At 36.5% G+C, this 22316-nt stretch overlaps 1 protein-coding gene across 4 annotated transcripts in view; it reads right to left on the reverse strand.

Moving 5' to 3' along the window:
* The window catches only part of GNPTAB (N-acetylglucosamine-1-phosphate transferase subunits alpha and beta), a 39857-nt gene that overhangs the window by 8093 nt on the left and 9448 nt on the right, over nt 1-22316 (reverse strand). For all 4 annotated transcript variants that reach the window (XM_083860339.1, XM_083860337.1, XM_083860338.1 and 1 more), the window contains exons 3-17: nt 21724-21843; nt 20024-20065; nt 19074-19279; nt 18310-18374; nt 17981-18115; nt 11566-11727; nt 9710-9889; nt 8552-8722; nt 6751-6874; nt 5978-6181; nt 3966-5074; nt 2764-2963; nt 2278-2497; nt 1106-1219; nt 282-367 (exon numbers count right to left, since the gene is read on the reverse strand). In XM_083860339.1, the coding sequence (XP_083716465.1) occupies nt 282-367; nt 1106-1219; nt 2278-2497; nt 2764-2963; nt 3966-5074; nt 5978-6181; nt 6751-6874; nt 8552-8722; nt 9710-9889; nt 11566-11727; nt 17981-18115; nt 18310-18374; nt 19074-19279; nt 20024-20065; nt 21724-21843 (3138 nt within the window). The remainder of the gene's footprint in view (nt 1-281; nt 368-1105; nt 1220-2277; nt 2498-2763; nt 2964-3965; nt 5075-5977; nt 6182-6750; nt 6875-8551; nt 8723-9709; nt 9890-11565; nt 11728-17980; nt 18116-18309; nt 18375-19073; nt 19280-20023; nt 20066-21723; nt 21844-22316) is intronic.

Here is a 22316-nt window from a genome sequence, read left to right on the forward strand (position 1 = left end):
TTTACTGCTGTACTACACAAATTAGGAAATGGCCCAAGATGACACAAGTAACATTGAAAGTATTTAGTCTTGTAAACAAATTAAGAAAAAATGCACATCACTCTGCACAATGAAACATATGTAAGTTAACAACAGTATGTTTCTTTAGTTCCACTATTAAAATAGGTTGAGCTAAGACTTGCTAGCACGCACATACAATCTTGGGTTATGTATGTATTTATCCCTCCTCCTATGGCTTTAAAACAATAAGCATCTCTTTTCACAGGACTGCCACAACATACCTGTATTTGGTTTTGTCTTTGTAAGCCTTATGAATTCTGTCAGTCACAGGTTTGCAATTAGTCACTAGGTTTTTGGTTACTGGAGGCTGGAAGAAAACACTGTTTAGATTATAGGTTACTAAAAATTACAGAGCGCTATAAAGGTGTATTTTGTAAGAAAATTTGTATTACAGCTAGAGAGGCCTGCATACTTTACTCTGCTGGAATCAAAAGCTATAGTTTTGTTATCAGCTGTGGAGGGAAAAAAACAAAACAATACTAGTGCAAAACATCACAATTTCCTATTTTACAAATAATATATGAAAAATACAAATTACTTTTTGGCAAAACACTGCAACTTCATTCTCAGTAAAATACTCAAAAATTCTAACTCACTTGACAGCTATCTGATATTCCTCTGACAAGAACCACCAGTAAAACTGGCCAGGCAATCTCTGTACAACAGATTTTTGGATTTTAGGGTGATTTTCAAATACATGGGTTATAATTCAGATGAAGACTTATCAGGAAGCTCTAGTCAGAGAGGTATTGGGCTTACAGTCTTTTTGTTTCCAACAGTAAATTTTCTTAACAAGAATGACTTTTTAAATACCAATTATAATAACATTCTAAATCTCAGTTTTTCTCTGCTTTTAAAGAAAATTAAGGGTTAGTAAGTTAGGAAGCACCCTGTAAAATTTTCATTTTGTACCGCTTACTTCATGTACATACAAGTAATAATTTTTGTGACTACTTTCCTTCTAGAAACCAAAACAGCTTTTAAAGTAAAGTAGATACATACTCAGGAAAGCAAATAAGCATCTTTTAAGATCTGTGTTCCTTACCAGATTTGGATCATAATATGCTTCCTGAGTAGGAGGAATAACATGGATCTGAGTGATGTTGGCAGGGAGAGCCTTAGAACAATTTATTAGCATTTGTTCTAGACCCGTCAAATCCTAATAGAAAGAAAGGGGGGAAAAGAGACAGTTAAAATCCTACTGATTTTTTCACTGATCTAGTTCTAAAAACCCAGGGTGCACAAATGTATTTAATGTAATTTACATAACAAATTTCTATACTACTGTCCACAAAAGAAGACTTAATATTCAGCAAACTGAATTCCCATTTCAGTAACTGCTTAGTCAATGGGACTCGCTATAAAGTAAAAAATGCTCAGTACAGAGTTTAATTGAGACTAGATAACATATTACTTAATATAATTTTTATTTAACATTAAAAGCACATCTCTACTAATAATGTCAGGACAGCACAGAGTTCCCAAATCAACACTGGCATATTAAATTCCAAATCAAGCAAACAAACAGAAGAGTTAACTGCAAGGACAGGAAGATTTTCTGATTAAGGTACAGGACAGGAACACACTAAAGTGGGGCTGTGTTCCGACTACGCCAACGATTTTGTGCCCTGTGTCACAAATTGTTTCACTGGTTTGTGTCATTCCCTCTCTGTAAAGTAAAACTAGTACACTTCGTTCTCTACCTGTATGTTTAAGAATGCAAGTCCTACAAAAACCATGTCTCTGTTTACGAGGTTCCTAACAGAACAGAAGCATGAGTCTTTGTATATGATCATACTGTTTACTAGGATGACTTCCTTGCTATCCTTTTTGTCAGTTCTTTCTTAAGCCATAAGTTCCTCAGGGCAAAAACTATCTTTTACTATGTACAGAAACTACAGTAAGCACATCAGGATCCAACTCTTGGCAGTGAACTTTTTTTGAACAAACTCATACAGTTTTCTTGAACTCAGCAGTGAGCTGTTTTCTGAAACTGCTAGAACTCAGTTTAATTGCAGACTCCACAGAAAAAACAATCAAACAATGGTAAATAGAACAAAATAGAACACAATGCTATATTTTCCAGGTAACATTTAAAAATTGCCAAATGTCACTGACGCTACAATCAAGGATAAAAATTTGACTCATTTTTATTTTAACCATTTTGGACTTTAAAACTGAAATTGTTCTAAAAGTTAATCAGTATGGAAAGAGTACCTGCAAACTTAATGGTAGTTCATGGATCCTTGTGGCCAGCGTGCGAATCTCTCGGTCAGACAAGATGCCTGACTGGTCTGTATCAACCTCATCAAAGATCTGAGAGATGTTCAGTGGCTGAATTGCACTCATAAGATAGTAGAAATATGAAAAAGCGAACTGCATATCTTCAGAGTGACGTACTTTGTGAAATGATGTCTTGTCAAACTCCTCAGAAAACCTAGATAAGAATGAAAACTCATTTAGCACTCTTATTTCTTGAAGGAAACATTCCTTACCTACAAATAAATTCTTATCCAGAATTCTGAAAGTGCCTCAAAAATCTCATTGTATCCCAACTATCATGTTGTAATAAATTTCTTATTTTCTTTTCCAAAATATAATTTTAAAGAGTAGCTATTAACACACTGGAAAAGGCTACAGCAAAGCAACAGAAAGGTAGAATTTCCCACAGTTTTACATTATTCCAAGCAAAATCACACTCACATATCCTGGAGCTCTTGCATGACAGTGCGGTCAATCATGTGAGGCATATGAGCAGGGACTTTACGAGATGTAAATCCAAACTTGCTGTTTAACAACTTATTCACATATCGAAGGGAATCAGCAAATGTATCTTTCAGCTGCCTTCTAAAATGTTTGCCTTCAGTAAAGTATGACATTTGTTTGAGTAATGATTCTTCTTCCTAAAGAGCAGGACAGGCACAAATCTAGGTTACATTACTGAAAAAGTCAGAAAACACTAGACACACAGAAAAAATGACATTTCAGCCAGCTGCCAACTCTTTCCATATCTGAAAATGGGAAGAGAACTTTTTAATATTTTTCTTCATATTCCTTAGATCTTCCATTAAAAAGATATAAAAGAAACTTTTCCTTAAAGCTTTCATGCTTTGAAGAAAACTATAAAAACCTTCCTTAGTATTTGTGCTCTGAAACCTCACACACACTAAGGGCCCTATTTGTCATCAGATTTATTTGTACTACTGCCTTTTTTTGCAATTATCCATTCATATTTGATAAACTGAAATCCTATATTATGAAGATGCTTCATGCAAAATTCAATCTCAGATGAACAGAGAGAGATAGTCTTTTTAAAACATAGCCCTTTGCTATGTGAAATAGGACAAAGCAGCTGCTACCAACTGAAACACAGTATCTTCTCTTCAAGAGCTTTTCAAAACTGCCAAAATGCTTTGGATGGAAGCAGAGGAAATTTTCTCTACATTTTCTTGATACAATCTAGATGAGCAGTTTCTTTGCAGGTTTTCAATTTAACTTTTAGAATTTAAGTATTTATCATTATACCTATTTTCTGCATTTTTTAAACATAAACTGAATCCATACCTGCATCAATGCAATCAAAACAAAATTTAAGCTTTTGGTTTTAGTGCTATACGTGTCTGAGCAATAGCCCTGTGACAACATCCAACAAACAAAACATGAAGTTGACCAAGAAAAGATAGTAGAAAGGAAACAGAAATAGTTATCTGGCTTTTACCTCCTAGCTAAAAGAGGCCCAGATCATAAACAAGTCACATTTTATGTAAAAAAAAAAATCTTTTAAAAAACTCCAGCATTTGCCTCAAAGACAAAGCACATATCAAATGTCTAAATCATATTAACAGTATTCCAAGAAATGCAGAAAGATGCAATATTTCAGTAAGGAATGACATTAAGATACCCACATCAAGAAGGTCTTGGAAATACTTCTTTTTCTCCCATGGCAAAAAGCCTTGGTAGCTTCCTGCATAAGACTGTAATTTTCTTCCCACTAGCCCCTCCTTTATATTTGCATCCACCTGCTCATGTCCTTTTACTCCTTCCATCTCCTGTGCACCTTCTCCAGGAATAAAATTCCCAGTATGTTTTGATTTCTGTGTTTCCCTTAATATGAGTGCATTCAGTACTTTTTCTCGAGTTTCATTTTTTTTCCCCATGCTCTGGGAAGGATGTATGGCTTTACGCTGTACGTTATAAATATGTTTGTTTGTATTCATTGTCACAACAGTCTCCTTTGTTCCCATAAGCCTCGAAGGAACTTCTTCCTTTGCTTTTACTGAGTTTTTTTGTCCACCATTTACATCTTTATAAGGCTTATCCCAGATGCTCTGGTTCTTATGATTTTCTGAATGATTATGCATGCCCTTTTCTTCCAGGCCTACAATACTCTTTGCTGTGGTTAAAAACTGGAAAGGTCTCAGGAAAGCAGCCTTGGATAGGTTATATCCTTTCTGAGTTATATCACCATTTAGTAGTTTTAAGTCCAGTTTCCGCAGTGCTAGTTGGACACCCTCAGGAAGAAGAGACACATTTACTGATGGGATTATCAACTCTTCAGGTGCACTCTCTTTTGTGCCATTTTGACGTCTCCTGGCTCTTGGAAAGCGTTTTTCTTCTGGAATATCCTCAAATATCATTTCAGCTTCTGGTACTGAAGTTACACTTTTAAAATCAGAGTTAGATTTTTGCACGGAAGTTGTGTTCTGTTTTGGTTCCTCCCTAGTATCAACTTCAACAGCTATTTGCATTTTAAATTCTTCATCATTTTTATTTAGGAATGTAAGGTTAAGATAGATCACAGTTGTGTTCATGCCATTATGCATGATTAGGTGGATAGTTTTCCATTTGTTAGCAACTGACGCATGTCGGATAATTGGATTATCACTGTATGAACCCTCAATTCCTTTCTTGGCTATTTCACTGAAGCTGAAGTAGGGCAAACATTCACCTTTGGGAATAACATAGTAGGTCTGATTAAGCTTAAGCACCACCTTGTACATCTCTTCAAAGTGATCTGGAAAAAAAACAAACCCAAGAAAGAAACAAAACAAATTTCTGTCAATTTTCAGCATAACATTTATCTTTCACTCTTTTTAAAATAGTAATATGCCCAGCTACAGTCACTATATTAACAGCTTTCTGAAGGAATACTTACTCTAGTTTCCAGCTTCTTGCTTACTTATCTACAATAAAGGATGACTAGAACATACTCAGAAATATAAAGCTACCAGACACTCCCATGCTAATTCTAAAAGCCAGTACAATTCATCACTTTTTCAGTCTCTACCTGAAGAGCCTGAAATGTCTTATTATCATGTCACTTAAGATTATGTATCAGTCATAAGTAGCTTGCCCATATTACATTTTTGCCGTATTTTAGGAGAGTAATGTTACAACAGCTGGAGTTCACTGCTGCAGTACTGCATCTTGATTTGAAATTTGCAAAATCAGATAGGCTGAAAGGAACTTCTCCCTCCCACAGCAGAATACAGATTATCTGTCCCCTCCAAGTTGAACAAAACCTCACTGCTAGCAATAAAATCACCAGAAACACATTTGTTCCAGCTGAAATGCAGAGGAGCCTCTGCTCCTCCAAACAGGACAAATTCTTCTCCTGCATATAGCAGACAGCACTTCCAATCACTTTGTTCACTCCTTGCTAATCTTTCATATCCAAATGAACTTCAGATAAGTTCACTTGTGACTGAAAGTAGCCTTTGGCAAGAGCCCAGAGCCAGACTTGAACTCACACTGTCAGCAGAGAGGTTCTTTAAACTTTTTAACTGCTACAGGCATCATCAATTCAAGCTGTCCTTAGTCAGGTACTTGTACACCTTAGCCCTATTTGAGAGTAATGATGAACCAAGAAAGGTCAGGCAGTTGAAGAGAATAGGAAGCTCATAAGCTGTTTACATACCCTGGCCACAGTCACCAGCATCAAATCCACATGAGAGGACATTGCAGGCCTGGTCACAGAATTTGTCTGCTAGCCAGGAATTAGCACAGCCTTGGTTACAGTATGAAACACCACTTATTCCTGCTCCAAACTGCCATGGTGGGCCATTCCCAATACCTCCAACTGCACCTCCACCAGCAACATAGCGATTACTTCCACTGTTACCTAGAGAAAAAAGAAAAACCAAACCCACCAGAAGTAAGAATTTCAAATTCTTCTTACAGAAGAAAAGCACATTTAGGCCACCATGTTTAAGCTAGACTGAAGACTAAACAATCATCAGTGAAATTAAAAAGGGGAAAATCCTAACTAGACCTCTGTGAGCCAATCCAGAAGTACCACTTCATTTTATTACACTACAGTCCCGAAAATTTTATCTTGGAACTAATAGTGCAGCTTCACAATCCATTATTATTTGGATTCTGAGTCCAAATAACATGTAATACTGTATATTATTAATATATAATAATTTAAATTTCAAAACCCCTTCTTTCAGCTAAATCAAATTTGATATCTAAAGAAAGATTATCCTATGCCCTACTATTTCCTGTCATTTTCCATAGAAACTTGTAGTTTGCAAGGTATAAGGTAAGTCTGCAAGTCAACTTTTAATTTTTTTTTTATTACTAAAGAAGGTAAATTCTGTAGTTTAATGAAAAAGACAAATAACAGAATTATCCTTGTAAGAAAAAAAGACAGTTCACTATTTCATAAATTAAACATTGCTGTTTTACCGATGCAATCACCTCCATCCCAATCACATGCTGAGTTATTACAGGCCTTATCACAGTAACCATCTTTAATCCATGAGCCAGGACATCCCTCAGCACAGTTTGGCACAGGCCAAGTCAAGTACACCTGGAACAACATAACAGTTTGAGACAAGGACTTGCAAACAGAAGTCAAATGAGCTTGTTTCTTTGACTATGGAGACTTACAATGATGTCCCCCTGTGTACAGGGCCTTTAGATTCCACAGAGCTTGGCAAACAGCATTCACACACCATAGCCTGTGAAGTAAATGTTATCTCTTTCAAATTGAAGGAAGAACTGAAGAATTCCCAAGGCCATTCAGCAAATAGCAACAGCCAGAAATGGCAAGTGGGACTTCCCAAATCTACTTCTGCAAACCATATTCCAATGACAACTAATATCTTCTCTTTTATCAGATAGGAAGGGTGAACTTAAACTCTGAAACAGCTCTGCTTTCACTCATTCTCCTGACTCAAAATGTTTCTTCATTACTAACCAGTCATGAGATAAGCAGCACATGTTGAACATAATCCCTGAAGCATCTCATCCTCTATGACTTAAATAATCCTCAGAATTGGTATCATAAAAAAAAAAGTAAGTGTGTGTGTGTGTGTTTTCTTTCAACTGAGGAGACATTAAAAATCCCATACATTTTCCTTCAGACTTTATTGTTTAAAGGTTTTAGCAGCACATTTCCTACAAATGTGATCACTTGCTGATCAGGTTATTACAAACAACACTGCACCTAAGATGACTTCATCATCATAACTGGGATGAATAACTAAAGAACAGTACAAATGCTGTAACAATATGGTTTTGCAGTTATATGCCTCCATCCTTAAGAGATTTAAAACAACTAAAAGCCTCCTAACATCCCCAAGTACTGAATCAGTTATTTTAATGTAGCTTAAACTAATTTTGCTTAACCCTTCTGTACGCAAGTGTGCATATCTGCCAGCATAAAATGTTTAATTCATTGGTCCCTGGTGCCTTGTGTACTCACTGCTGTAATAGAAATAATAATATATAAATCTCCAATTTTTTCCTCCATGTCACTCTTGTAGATCAAGCTAGTGGATGAAAACCCTCCTGGCAGCCAATGTTTATGCATAACTATTGCTCATGTTTCCTCAGCCTGCTTTCCTTCCTTAAACCCCAGTTGTTGATAATGGGTTTGTTGAAAGATTAAATTCCTTTACACTCTTAAATGTGGAACAGTATCTATTATTTTAGAAAAAAAAAAGTATATTTGTATTATATGATTATATATAAATCAGCCATTATGGGTGTCTGAATAGAGGCAATTAATGTAAACTTCAATATTAGACCAGTTCAAATGTTATCTGACCTCAGTGTTCCCACAGAAAAGTTGATTCTTGCTTGTTTTGAGTATTTCACACAAAACAAAAAGAATTTACAAGGAAGGAAGACTGGCAACTGCCAAACACCACATGAGTTTTACCAGTGCTCCAACAGAAAGCAGGAGAATTAGTGAATAACACTGAAACTAAAGTGAATCCTGACAGAGAAACCATTATAACCACCCAAATGTTGGAGTGAATATGAAAAAGAGTAATCCTACAAACACAGCACACATATGAATACAGAGAAGAGCCTTCCACACCCTCGATCTTAGCCAACGGTTCTCTGGTTAAGAACAATGAACATTTAGAGATAAAAAGGGGACTGAGTGCTCTCCCTTTCAAAGTAGCATTCCTTTGGCTTTTATCATTAAAGTAGAGAAGTTCTATTTCCACTGAAATATCTTTTCATAACAGCTTACCTTTTGACCTTTAGAGTGACTGTAAAAATCATCAGGCCAAACATCCTTCCCAAACATGACATCATCATTGAGATAAATAAACTTCTGAGAAAGGCCACTGATACGATGAATATGACTTTCAATAGCTGGTGAACTGAAGGTAGGCAAGTGACTCACATTCTGAAATATTTCCTAAAACAAGAAAATCCCCAACAACCAAAACCTGTTTCAGTCAGGCACACAAATACTTCATACTGATCTACTAAAAAAAACTTTTCAAGAACAAGGATAGATACAAAACAAAAAATGTATTAAAGCAAAAAAACAACAACAAGAAAGACTTGAATATCTCTTTCCCCACACAAAACCATCTCCAGTTCTGCTGCTTAACTAAGAAGCTGCACCTGATTTGACAAAGTCACAAACTTTCACACACTCCTCTTTCAGTGAGACTGGACCAGTCTCAGAGTACACATTTAGAATTCTCATGAATTTCAGGCTGCACAAAATTTCTAGCCAACTGAACCTATTGTAGCATTCAAAAAGTCAGGGCTGTTCCATCTTTTTCAAGTAACTTCACCAACAGACAGCAGAAGAAGTTGTTTAAATATCTCTTCAGCACTTCAGTTGTCCAGAATTCCTACGGCATGTCCAGATACCAAAACTACTTCTCAGTTTGTAACAAGCTACTAGGGAATTTGGTTTCACTTATTCAGGAAGCTTGAACAATTCCTCTTCTCTTTTTAAATAACATTTTTAGAATGCATAGCTTCTTTTTTTGTAGCCATCTTCTTAGTTCCAGTAATTGTAATCCATCCTATCTCAACACAAGCTTATTAGGTTATTACTGGTTCTGAGAGACTGTTTATAGATTCAGATTACATTTTCTTCTCCCCAGGGTTTTATAAATAGATGTTATAAGGGAAATTAGACATGCGTATATGTCAGCTGAAGCCTTAATATTTGGAAGAGTGTGCTAAATACAGGCTTTACATATATTCAGCTATCTGGTTAATCAAAGTATAACGACATACATATAAAACCCTGGGTGAGAGAGGGAAGAGGTTGTCACTTCTTCGAAATAAAGTCATCCTTTTGCTGCAAGAGAATAACTGCATTTCAAATCAAACAGGATATCTTTGCTGGCTCTTTCACAGTGGCAGTTTTGTTGAGTTTTACCTGATGTGTCACAATAGTTATCCGAGGATTATCTAGGTTAAGCCAGGAAGGAATCTGCCCATTGGTGACAATGAAAATATGCCGTACCCACGGGGCGTGTCTCTCTATTGATCGCAACGAGTACCGCAGCTCTTCGTTGTCCTCAAAGCGGCTGGCAGAAACATCCTCATCCTGCTTGTACTATAAAAAAAAAAAAAATCCTTCCTTAGATTTTATTTAGAACACTAAAGTTCTGATCCAGCTAGGTAAGGACAGTGTGCTTTGGCATATGGGTGTATAAGCACTTCTGGAGTTAGACATTCAAAAATAGAAAGTACATTGATTATAACCATTATTCTTACAAAGAATCCTATTCTTCCAAATTATCAAGGTGAACCATGCAGTGTTCTGACATCACTGGCTGATCACCAGGTATCATTAGGATGTCTACTGACCATGCTGAAAGAAGCTCTTGAAGTATGAAGCAGAAAAAACACCCCCTCCTGCATTTGAAACCAGTAACATCACTATTCAGAAATCCAGTTTCAAGAGGCTGGGGCCTTTTAAGTACATTGCATCATAAGCTGTATATAAATGTCACCTAATATAGATATTCTGGAAGTGCCATGATGCAGCTGCTCTTTAATTATCCCCTGCTCTATTATTTTTAAAGAATTTAAGCAGGAGAAAATGAACAAAACTTAGCCTAACATTCACTATCAAATAGCTAAATGTTTCCATAGATTTTTATTCAATAGAAAATGTTTCCATTAGAAATTCATCAGTTAGATAAAAAATTTAGGTTATAGTACACTGAAACGTATATTTCTTTCCCAATTCATGAGAACTTAATGACCTCTCCTAAAACCAGCAAGTAAGGCTGCCTAAAAGGAACTTTTCTAAAGCCCAAACGAAACAGAAAACTTAAGAAAATAGTTGAATGTTTAATAATTACCATTTTCATTGCAGATTTTACACACTGTATGTAAATGTTCTAGTATGTACAGTAATGCAGCTTTTAGATTCACAAAAAGAGTAACAACTGATAACATTTTAGCAAGATCAGCAGCCATTGGCTAGGTGCCCATTCACAAAATAAAGTGTAATTTCAACATGAGCAAATGTAAACTTTGAGCTCAGGGTTGGTAGATTTCCCCAAAAGTCCAGATCACAGGATATGAAGAGAGACTGCAAGCTTTTCAGGAGTGGGCACACTAACCATGCCACTTGACATTTACCCTTAAATTAAATTCCAGCAGGAGGAAAAATCCCAAGATTACAGAATATCTTATCTTGAAACAGACACCTTGTTATTTAATTTCCTGTTCTTAAACTAAATATCCTTCATTGTATCAAAAGCATTTAAAATAAACCTCCTTTCTTTACAGATATCTGTATTTCAGGATTTCAACATTTTTGAAAGAGAAGCAATTAGCACTTGCTCAGCATAAATGATACTGCAAAGCAAAAAAATGTTTCAGAAATATATTGGGAATGAGATAATCATGTTTGTTAAAAAACCCTCTATCTCCCCATACAAGAAGCCTGCTTATCTGCCAGTCAGGATCAGTTAAGCTTTTCAGGACTTGAATGTATACAGCTTTATCAGAACATGTGCAGAGGGCAACATTTTTCTCTTAGTAGAGAACATGAAAATTTAAATTAAATATCACACTGTTTGATTCTTATTTCCTTCCAATTGATTTGAGAACCGGACAGTGTTCTTGTGATGTTTTCTTACAAGCTAATAAATATTTGATTCTTAATACTTCCAAGCTTCTGGAAAAAATCCCATGTTCCTTGTCATTGACTAGTTAGCTTCTACTTGAAGTTTTGAAATGTTGTAACATTTACCTGCTGTAAGAGAATTTACCCACCTGACTGACAGAGCTGAGGTCCCACAGTAAATAAGCAGGATTAAGCATCAATTCTTTCCCATCTATAGTCATATTCTTCTTCGCTTGCTTGCTCAGTTCTTGGAAACCCTTGGGGTTATTCAGTTGCAAGAGAGCCACACTGGCTTCTGAATAGAGCTGCAACTATACAAGCAGAGAAAACAACTCCAGAGCACTCTTCAATCTTTTTGTTGTATTATTCTTACTAGAGTTACTTATAAGAATGACTGGTAAGCACTGTTTTTAAAGAGCTACAATATTGTAAAAACATGAAAAGAAGTAGTAAAATGCAAACCAAAAAATATTTAAAGATATAAAACATTATGCTTAATTTTCACTTTGCAAAGTAAATGTCTCTTTACACAATGATCCAGCAAGAGTAAACCTTCTCATGTTTTAAATACTTTGGGTGTAAATAAATAGTAAGTCTCCATCCATTCTCTGTCACTCCAATAATAAAAATCATGTTTTATTAACACTTTATCATATGACTGAAAGAATTGCCCTTTTTGTTCTCATCTTAAACAAGGAACAATCTTCCCAGAAAATTAGGGCATTGATGTACCATCACTGTAAGAAGCATGAAATGTTCAGAATGGTTTACAGTTAGTTCAACCTACAGCTCTGAAATCTGAGATACAAAGGCCTCCAGACTTAATCCATGTGGATCTCCAAGTCCTTAGTGCTGGTTGCCAATATGCTGCTAAGGTAATTTCTTAGTTGCGGACTGTTTGATCTGTTTGCTGTTTTTATCTCTTGCCACCAGTAAGTCTGTATATCAGGTTTCATAATGCACAGGATCAGGGGCTTGCACTACACACCCTAACAGCAAGTATAGTTTACAGATCACAGGGCATCAAAGCAGCTCCCTAGGAATATAGCATAATCCAGTAAATGCTGTGTTTGCCATACAAAGTATGATGAGCAGACCCAATCAAGCTAAAAGCAGGACTGCACTCTGATTTTCCAAGTGCATGCATTCAACAATATAATTAAGAATAAACACAGTTAATCATTATTATTTATTTGATGCTATGCTTAATTTTTATTCTTTCAGGCAACATAAGACAACCACATCTACCAAATTTCCAGTGTAAACACAATTCATAAGCTATCTAATTTGAATAATCATGTTCAAAACAAGCAAAAACATCACAGTTCCCTTCGTAACAGCTGTAAGTGGTTTTATTTATTTATTAAATCTGACCCTTTCTTCTCATTTTAAAACAACACTTGTCCCAAAGTTAGCAGCCCTTCCCTTAGCAAGACCAGCTGTTCCACTTATGACATTTTAAAGCTGTTGATGCTTTGACTCATATGCTATTTGAGATCTTTCAATCTGACTTATGAGGCCTGTCATTAGAAAAATCTGATAAATCTCAGACCTTCCATGGAATCATCTGAACTTACGGGTGGAAAGGATGGCTTCAGTACCTAAATGTCTGAGGTATAGTTACAGACTGCAAGCAGCAACCTCCAAAAATACCAGCACTGAAATGCTGCAGATTGCAAAGCTGCCAGCACTGGGTATGTGCTTTATTTAGCAATACAACGGTGTCGTACAGTCCCTTAGAATCTGTCTTGTAAATCATACAACAAACCAAAAATATTACCATCTTAGAGCTTTGAAAGCATGTAAGAACATGTATTTTCTCTTTAACTTGCTCCCAAACTTGGCAAAATAAGTACCTGTACTACAAACTCCTAATTAGAGTTATTACAAACACTTACCCCCCACTAACAAAGCATACATGCTTGTAGGTTTTTTTTTTTTTAATTTGTAATATTCCAAGCACACACAGGAAGCAGTGGAAAAACTTGCTCCATTTCTCAGCATCAGTTTAGCTAACCCCTGCACTGAAGAGATCATTTTTATGACATCAAAGTAGGTTTTTTCCTAGTAATATCTTTTGAAGAAACCAGTCTTTTCCTAAGCAGGTTATCAATAAATTAAACTTCAGTGAAATCATCAGGTGAAATAACTACCTAGATTCTAATAAATTTCAAGCTCTGCTCCAAGCATTTTGTTGCTGGTACATTCAAAATGGAATTGTCTCCTCGCAGACTTTTTAACGTATCACAGGTAATCAACCTCCTCTCTGTAGAGATGGATGCCATCACCCATTCCCTTAAAATATTACCTTCCAGAGAACATCTTCATCCTACCACAACAGGTCAGCAGATGCAAAGGTATTGTCAAATAGAACAGGAGAACAAGAAGGTAGATGGAGAGAGTCAGTGACCAGGTGAGCCTCTGCTAATGCAAGTGGGTAGAGAACACACCTTGCAGGCACACACCCTGACCACCACTGGGATACATTATTATCACACACTTGAAAGAGAGATAGGAAAACTGCATTATCTCTACCAGGGAACTTGAAATGCAGGTTCTCCAGCAAGGAGCCAGCATGTTGCACTTCTAGCTTACTAGACTAGGAGCCAGGTGAGCCCAGACACCTCATGGAAAAGTAAATACTCTCACTTCCGCTTTCTCAAGGTAAATGCTCTCAAGAGCATTCTTTTTTTTTTTTTTCTGAGGTGTGACTTAGATTCTTAACCAGTCCTTAAATTATTATACTTTGTCTTCTAAATGACCAAAGCTGATTATTAAGGAAATAAGAAGCTCCCCTTTTCCTACTCCATTGTGGATATTGGGAAAACTCATATGTCGTCCCTGAATTTCTTGCCTTCAAGTGTTTGAGTCTTTGCAGCAGCTTTCTCACGCTGCTTCATGTAAACAATATGTATTCTTAGAAATTATCTCTATGTTTTGCATTCTTGTTCTCTGAGAGAGAACTTGACTGATGGTCATATTGACCAATGGAGTCAGGAGGTTGTAACCTCCTTGGGCCAATCTTGGCCCTCTGTACAAAATGTATATAAGCCTATTGGAGTCAGATAATAAAGAGCTTTCCATGATTCACCAAGCTGCTGCCTGCTGTCCTCTGTGAGGCTCCACTCCCACGTCTCAACGTGTTGCCCCTCTAAAGGCTTGGGGTAACACTCATATGCCTACATAGCAACGGAAAGGAAGCATATGCTGAAGAATTACAAAAAGGTTTACAAATACAAAACACTGTTGTATTTACAAACGTCTCAAGTGCCCCTTATAATATGACATAGTAGGAGGGTAATTTCTGAGTCAAAGCTAATGCAATGCCTTACATTTTTTTTCTACAAAGAATCAGAATCATTAGTTTGGAAGAGACCTCCAGGATCATCAGCTTACTTGCTACCTCTGTGTGATCATAACACCATCTCCTGGAGCCACCTGTTTGCTCCAGAAATGTTGATGAGCAGCAGTAAGAATGCCAGACCCCATCCCATCCTCCAGTGAGGACAGCGAACACCAAACATCACTGTGCCTGCAGTTTCCCATGTGGATTTACTTCCATTAGTAAGACAAGGTCATTAAGACATCCCTAAGTTTCCAACATAACTTGTCTATATTATGTATGTGTGTGTGCATGTGGATTAAAGGAGATGATATTTTGCAGGGAGGGAGATCTACAAGTTTTTAGTTGTCAATGAAGCAATCAGGATATTAAATCTTGAAGAAAAAATGAACTGTCTCCAGAAATTTTCACTACTGGGTACCATTTCAGTAAAAAACTGTTAGCATGACAGACTCAAAAAACCCAAAATCAAATCAAACAAATCAAGTTCTTAAACAAATGTAGTTTTTAAGTTACAAGCATCTCTTTATGCTGAATAATAGTCTCCTTTAGAAATGTAGTTAAGGTGGGGGGCAGGAGGGAAGTGAAAATGAAATATTCAGTTATTCTTCACATGTAGGTCCAAGATAAGGTCTTTGGAACCCATAAAGAAACAGCTCAGCAACCATCAGTTTCACAACCAGAGTAACACCTCCATCTAGTGGCGTTCTAACACTCGGTTAAGAATACATGGACAATAAAAAGTTGTCAAGTATCATTTTCAACTTCATCTGTCATAACACACAACCTACAACAACATGACCAGGAGACACGCTGCTGCTCAATTTTCATCTTGAAATAAACTTCTGTACCATTATATTACAGTGCAGGCCATAAGTAAAGAAAATCAGTAGACTCTAACAGATATAATTCACTTTGAAAATAGATCCATTATATCATGAATCTCCAGATTTTAATCACCTCTAGTTGAGCTCAGCTGCTTTGCTCAGAGATTTAGGTTTTTATAACTATCTGGTCTAGATGAATAATTTTTGGTCTTCCTTGGATTTAGAAGTTATTTCAACCAAACTAAAGCAATCAAACCAAAATAGCATTATCAACATTCAACACAAATGCACCAATAACTACACTCCTCCCTTTCTCACATTACTTCCTTTCTAACAGCAGCATTGTTCAAAGTTTTTATTATTATTTCTTTGTTGTGGTGTTGAAGTAAGAAACAGCCACTTAAAGCACACAGAAACCCATTAAGCATCAGAAGGCATCTGTGAGACATAAGTCTAGTTCAAGCTTAGTGCAACTTTCTTCCTCGCCACCAAGCATCTCACACCACTTCAGAGATTCCAGAAATTATAGCAAGAGAGGAATTGTTGCAAATGTCAGTGGAGACTGTAAATAATCAACCTTTTTTCTACTTAACTGTACATTAACCCTTTGGTAAGAAGAAAACCACACTTGGCTGTGTTTACTATTACTGGCTACCTACCATATCCACTGAAAGAAGAAAAGACTCTGAACTTAGAATCTACCAAAGGCTTCTATAGAAATAACCACATCCACACTTGATGTAAAAACCAAAATAAAACATTTCTTACATTCACATACATAAGTTTCTCCATAACATACAAGAATTGCTGCTATCAAGAATAGAGGGCTGGTTGGGAAAAAATTCACAGCTGTGACCAGGCAGGGTATAATAATTCCAAGTTAATTGCTCTGAAGCATCCACCACCAGGAAAAGAAACACAGACAGCAAAGATGACTGGAAAGAAAACCACAGAATATTGTGGATACCTGAGAAAAAAATTGTTTATACAGATATATATATCTGCCTGACCAAATTGCAGAAGAGGAGCTCTTAGGAACAATCACAGTGGCAATGTTTACACACAGATAACACAGCATGGAAAAGGAAGTCAGCACAAACAGATGACACATGACCAATGACAAACCAAAAAAAACACAACCAAGACAGGGTAAGAAAAAAATCATATAGAAAGATAATAGGCACAGGATGTCACTTCCATAAAGACACACAAGGAGATGGGAAACATGTCTAAGACACACCCCAGAGATGCAGCCTTTATGTTCATCTGGACAGGAAGGGGCCATATGAATATCTATTGTTATTTAACTGCCATGACACTAGAGATGCAAAGGCAAAAGAAAATACCTATTTAAACTTAAATAAGTGCTTAGAAACTCTCTCTATTAATCTGTTTTAGGGCATGTAGGAAGAGAGGCACAAATGTGTTTACTTTGCAAAGTTTCTGCCATTAGTAAAGCTCCAAGTCAGCTAACACAAGTCAAGACAAGAAAGAAGAATTTCAGATTGCATTATGTTGGAGTGTGACCAGGCTTTCTGTGACCAGAAAGGAATTACATAGGATAATTTCTGCAACAGAGTACATGAGTTTTTAGCCCAGCCTACCAAAGGAAAAAACAGAAGAAAAAGGAAAGGGACTTCATTCTCACCTGAGCACCAAGAACAAGCTGCAAATGAATTAGTCCATATTACAGGTGTACATCAGACTAATGGAAAATGAATTACCTATGGATTGCCATCCCATTATCTCTGCTAACTCCTTCTCCTCAACAAACTCCTTGGCCTCAATCCTTTTCACCCCATGAATCACGTCTATCTCCAGAACAAAAGCCAATGCTTTCAACAAACTTCTTAGACTTTCACCTATCCATTAAACCTGACTGGAACTTTACAGATTAATAGCAGGGAAGAACAGAGGGCACTAAATGGCAGTCACACAAGTTGCAGCTGGGTCAGCTGACGTGCAACTTGCTTAAGACCCTAGAGAGCATCTGGCAAATAGAATCGCAGTGTTCAGTACTGTTACTGTTAAGAGAGCCAAGAGGAAAGAAAAAAGCTAAGAAGCTAGATAAACAAAATTCTCTCACATTAAACAAGCCAGTGATCTAGAATTCTACAGCAAGAAAATAGCCTCCTGTAAAAAGCTGATAAGGCTGCCTTTTAATCAGCTGCAGGCTAGCAAATGTAATGCCTAAGAACTTGTAGTCACAGAATGGACAATTGGTCTTGGCAGGCAACTCTTTGAGTCACTATTTGCTACTCTTCACTACTCAGGGAAGTGTCACACAAAAATCCCAGATTACTCTCAGAAAAATCCTAAGTCTCCTAGGTGACGAGACTCCATACCTGAGCCATTCCAAAAGACCCTAAGGCACTCTTTCCTCCAGAGCCTTACCAGTTTTACTTTAGAGGCCAGTCTCTCAGGCAGTTTTGTTTGTAACTGGTTTGTTTCTTTGAATGTAGCTGGAAATTCACTAAGAATGGCCAAGTCTTGCATTAATACCAGACCTGGAACTTCTTTGTCTGTAGTCTAAAAACAAGAAAACAGGTTATAAAGACCATTTTAAAAGTAGAATAATTTACATAACAATAAGGATTGCTCTGAATGTTTTCACTTCTTACTTCATGTGAATTATGGAAAGAGAATAGCACAGAAACTTTCTATAAATATACAGAACATTTAACACATACAAAAACTAATCAATAGATTGTCCAGATACATACCAAGTAACCCCTCCATGCTATCTGTCTGCTGTTGTCTTTTAACATTCCAGAATGGGCAGCTTCAACTAGAATACATAAAATTGCAAATCAAAAATTTCTTCCAGTATAAAGTCACTTTTTTTCTGTTTTGTAGTAACCAAGAAATACTTTTGCAAATAAAAGATATTTGAGTATTTATAGTGTGAAAAGTTGTCTTTATAAATAGTAAATAATTCTTGGTGGTAAAATAAAGAACAGTGGTTGGATTAGTGGTCAGGCACTCCATATTAAACAAAATACAAAATTCATACCTGCTCTAAGACCTAAGATGTTAAACACATGAATAATTTTGTTTTACAGTTGCCAATCCTTTGAACAAGGTCAGAACATGCAGTAAGCATGTTATTCAAACTAGACTTCACAGCAATTAAAAGAGGATTTCTAAAACTAATCTTCCCCAGTGTAAACCGCAGCCTCTTGAAATTATCAGAGCATCACAGATATTCAGATATCAAACCTGTTTTGCAATAGCTTTTTAAAACACAGTACTCTAATCATCTGTAATCTGTTGTCTGGGAGGTAAGCAAACAGTATCATTAATGTCAGCATTTAGAGAAACAGTTTGAGGGCAAGAGAGACACTGAATGACTTGCTAAAGTCAAACAAAAAATCAGCATTGAAGTCGGTACTGGAGGAAAAAAAAAACCCAATCCCAAAATTAATTCACAGCAGCTTACAAAACTTGCTCTAGAAAACCGGATAGAATCTGACAAAGAGCTTCTTACCGTCCTTAGGACTATCAAAAATAATTACGGTCACATTGGTGGAAGGATTTTTTGGTTTTGCTACAAAGAACATATTGTTAGCAGCTTGTAAAGCAGGATGCATGGATGGCAGGTCTTTCAGCGTGAAGTTGGCAGGCAGCGCAGGATCCAGGACAAGCATGGGCACTTTGATGCAGTGTGTCAGCAAACACTCCAGCTGCTTCTCACTATAGCAAAATACCAAAGGCATATTTAACACCACTAGAAAATTTAAGACAAAAATCAATTTTGGATGCAATGGGAAAAGTTTTTGTAAAATCTGATTAATTATTTGTAACATTTGCTGTGACAAGGGGAAATTATTGAAGAGCACGCTTATTTTCCTGCAGAAGGCAAATATCTGACTGGTAGTGTTTAGTCCATTCCCATAACTGTTTTTTCAAAAGTTTCCAAGATTTCCAAGTCTGCCCCCAGAAGAGACTTCATAAAAATCTCTAAATAACGAAAGGACCAAGTCAAATGACTGGGACAGACCTGGTCCTGCTGCTTCCTGGCAGCAGAGCCACAAGAGGCCTGGACCCTCTACAGAAAATTACTTGCAGTGCCATGGATACAAATCGCAGGTGGAAGTGACATTGAATTTTTAATGAATATGTACCTGGAGTTTTATGATTCAAATGCATGACAAATTTTTCATACTCGGAACAGGAGCTAACCCTAAACACTGAGAGGGATATGCATTCCAAACATTCCAAACTGTTATTTTTTGAGAAGCTCGTTCATATATGTCACAATAACATTACTTTTATTCAGCACATATATTATCATGCTGTCAGCTCTTGAAGTGACATAGCAAAGCCTGCATAGGCTATAGAAAACCAAACCATCCCTCCAACCAGCATCTGCTTTCAGCTAACAATGAGCAGAGTATCATTTATTCCAATTTGTGTCCAAAAATCCCAAAAACTCACCTCTTCTTTGTTGGTTCTGTTGCATTCTTTCCAAGGATTTCCCTATTACAAAGTTAAAACAAGGATATTAAATAACACCGAATAGACAGTGAGGAATTTCAAACTAAGTAAGTCTAATTTCAAACTGTTAATTGAGTCAGGGACACATTGTCAAAGCACCAATAACCCAGACAAAAAGCTGCCAAGGCCATGTCATTGGCCTTGCCAAGGCAAGCACAGACTGACACGTGCCCTTCACTGCTCATGGGCAGTATGGAGCTCAAAGATGCATGGCTGTGCTGAGAACTGTGGCATCAGGACTCCCTCTGCTACTACAACTTAATGGGTCATTATTAGGTTACTTAACAAAAGCAATGTTAATGTGAAAAACATTGATAAGAAATCAGGATGAAGTAACCTGAAACTAGGTTGACTTGATTGTTTTGCCTAACATAAATATTCTGATAAGGTCTATAAAACAGTTCTTTTTATAGCAATGCTCATTGATTTCTAAGGACATGAAAAAAATTATCTACAGGGGAGGGAATGAGGTCTCCCTGTAGATAGCAAACATGGTATAAACAGCAGTTTTATTCATAAGGTAAACTCAACTTTCCAAATCGTATTATGGAAAAAAAACATGTGCTTTTCCCTTCCTGAAACAGGAATCACAGTATGAGTAATGGCAAAGCTGAATCCACTAATATTAGCTATAGGAACTGCAAAGAAAATATTAGCATAAATCTGAAAGCTTTTCAGAGCAGAGACTGTCTATGTTTAAGGTCACTGAATTTAAATTTTTAATATTTCCAGTATTTAGGTAACAAAGAAAAGATCAAGAATTTCCCTTGAGATCATACTGTCTCATCATACTGCAGATGTACCCAAACTGCAAGACATAGCATGCCAAAAATCAGATCAATCCGCTTACTTGTGGACTTCTCATTATACTGAACTAAATTATTATAACCCTTAAAATACAGACTTGTGTTTCCACTTGGAACATTTACTGGCAAAAAACAGATCATATGAGTGGAGTTGCTTATCAGAAACTAAATCAATGCTTACAAGACATAATCCAAGGTATCTGCAACAGCTTGTGCTTGTAGGCTTAGATCAGTAATTTTGCAGAACTCTATAGCACAATTTACAACAGCATATACAGCAATGCATGTCTTTGGTTCTATAGATAAAGGCCAACTCATACCTTTATAACATGCATAAATTATTTTCCCATTTTCGGTTTCAGTATTTGTGAGACTAGGAATCTAACTAATCTAAAAATGAGAACTTAAAAAACATGCTAGGTTTTACGAAGCCTATTATAAAAGGAAATACCAGGGGGATGGGGAGAGAAAAAAGGGATGAAGAGAGGTTATATATCTGAGGCATAGTTTTATTATTATTATTTACAAACTGTTTTAAAAATCAATACAAAATTACATACACAATGCACAGTTTTCTACATGGCATTTTACAAATTCATAACAGAACAGCCTTAATTATTATGCTTATCTTAAACAATTTTCTAGTTAGACAGTACTTGACAGTTCTAAAAGTAGAACGGAAACAAGGTTTTGAGAATAATCAAATGAAAAAGTGTGAAAATGTGCTTTTAATTTTCATGTTGAGTAACATGGGAAAAAATAACAACGAAGAAAACTAGTACAGCATTAGATTGCTGCTGTTAGTTTAAGAGAAAAATAATCTAAGATTATTACCTCATTATTTTCTGTTCTTCCTCCATCTGTTCCCTGACCTGTTGCAATTCTTTGATCAGTTCCACATCTGTGCCATTCACCCAGGTGTACACTACATCAATTGGCATGGGTAAACAAAGCCTACATAATTCAAAGGAAAAGCTACATGAGCTGTTTAATATTACAAGTGTTCATGGCATCCTACAATAGCAATTTCTGTCTAACAACAGAAGTACTCGGTGTCTGGGCCGCAAACAAGACAAAACAAAAAGGTTCATTTAACTATACGTATCATGTCTTAATTACACACAAGCCTTTGACAAAAGAGCACAGACATCAACCAAAAGGACACAAAGTGGTTTTAACTGTTTACTAACTAAAGGAAATCCTAACTTTATGCTCTGAATTTCACTGACTCAAACTCATGGCCCACCTTCTTTAAACCCATCAAATATTTTTCAAGCCAGTACCAAGACCTACTTGTAGTTCATCAACTAGTAATTCACTAACTACTTCAGACAGGACAGCATAAAGCATAACTTAAATCATACTTACTATTATTTAATTGCACAGCCAGTAAGACCTCAGCAGGACCAGGTCTCTACCCTAGGAAT

This window comes from Zosterops lateralis (genome assembly GCF_965231275.1).
Source record: "Zosterops lateralis genome assembly, chromosome: 4".
In the NCBI taxonomy this organism is placed as follows: domain Eukaryota; kingdom Metazoa; phylum Chordata; class Aves; order Passeriformes; family Zosteropidae; genus Zosterops; species Zosterops lateralis.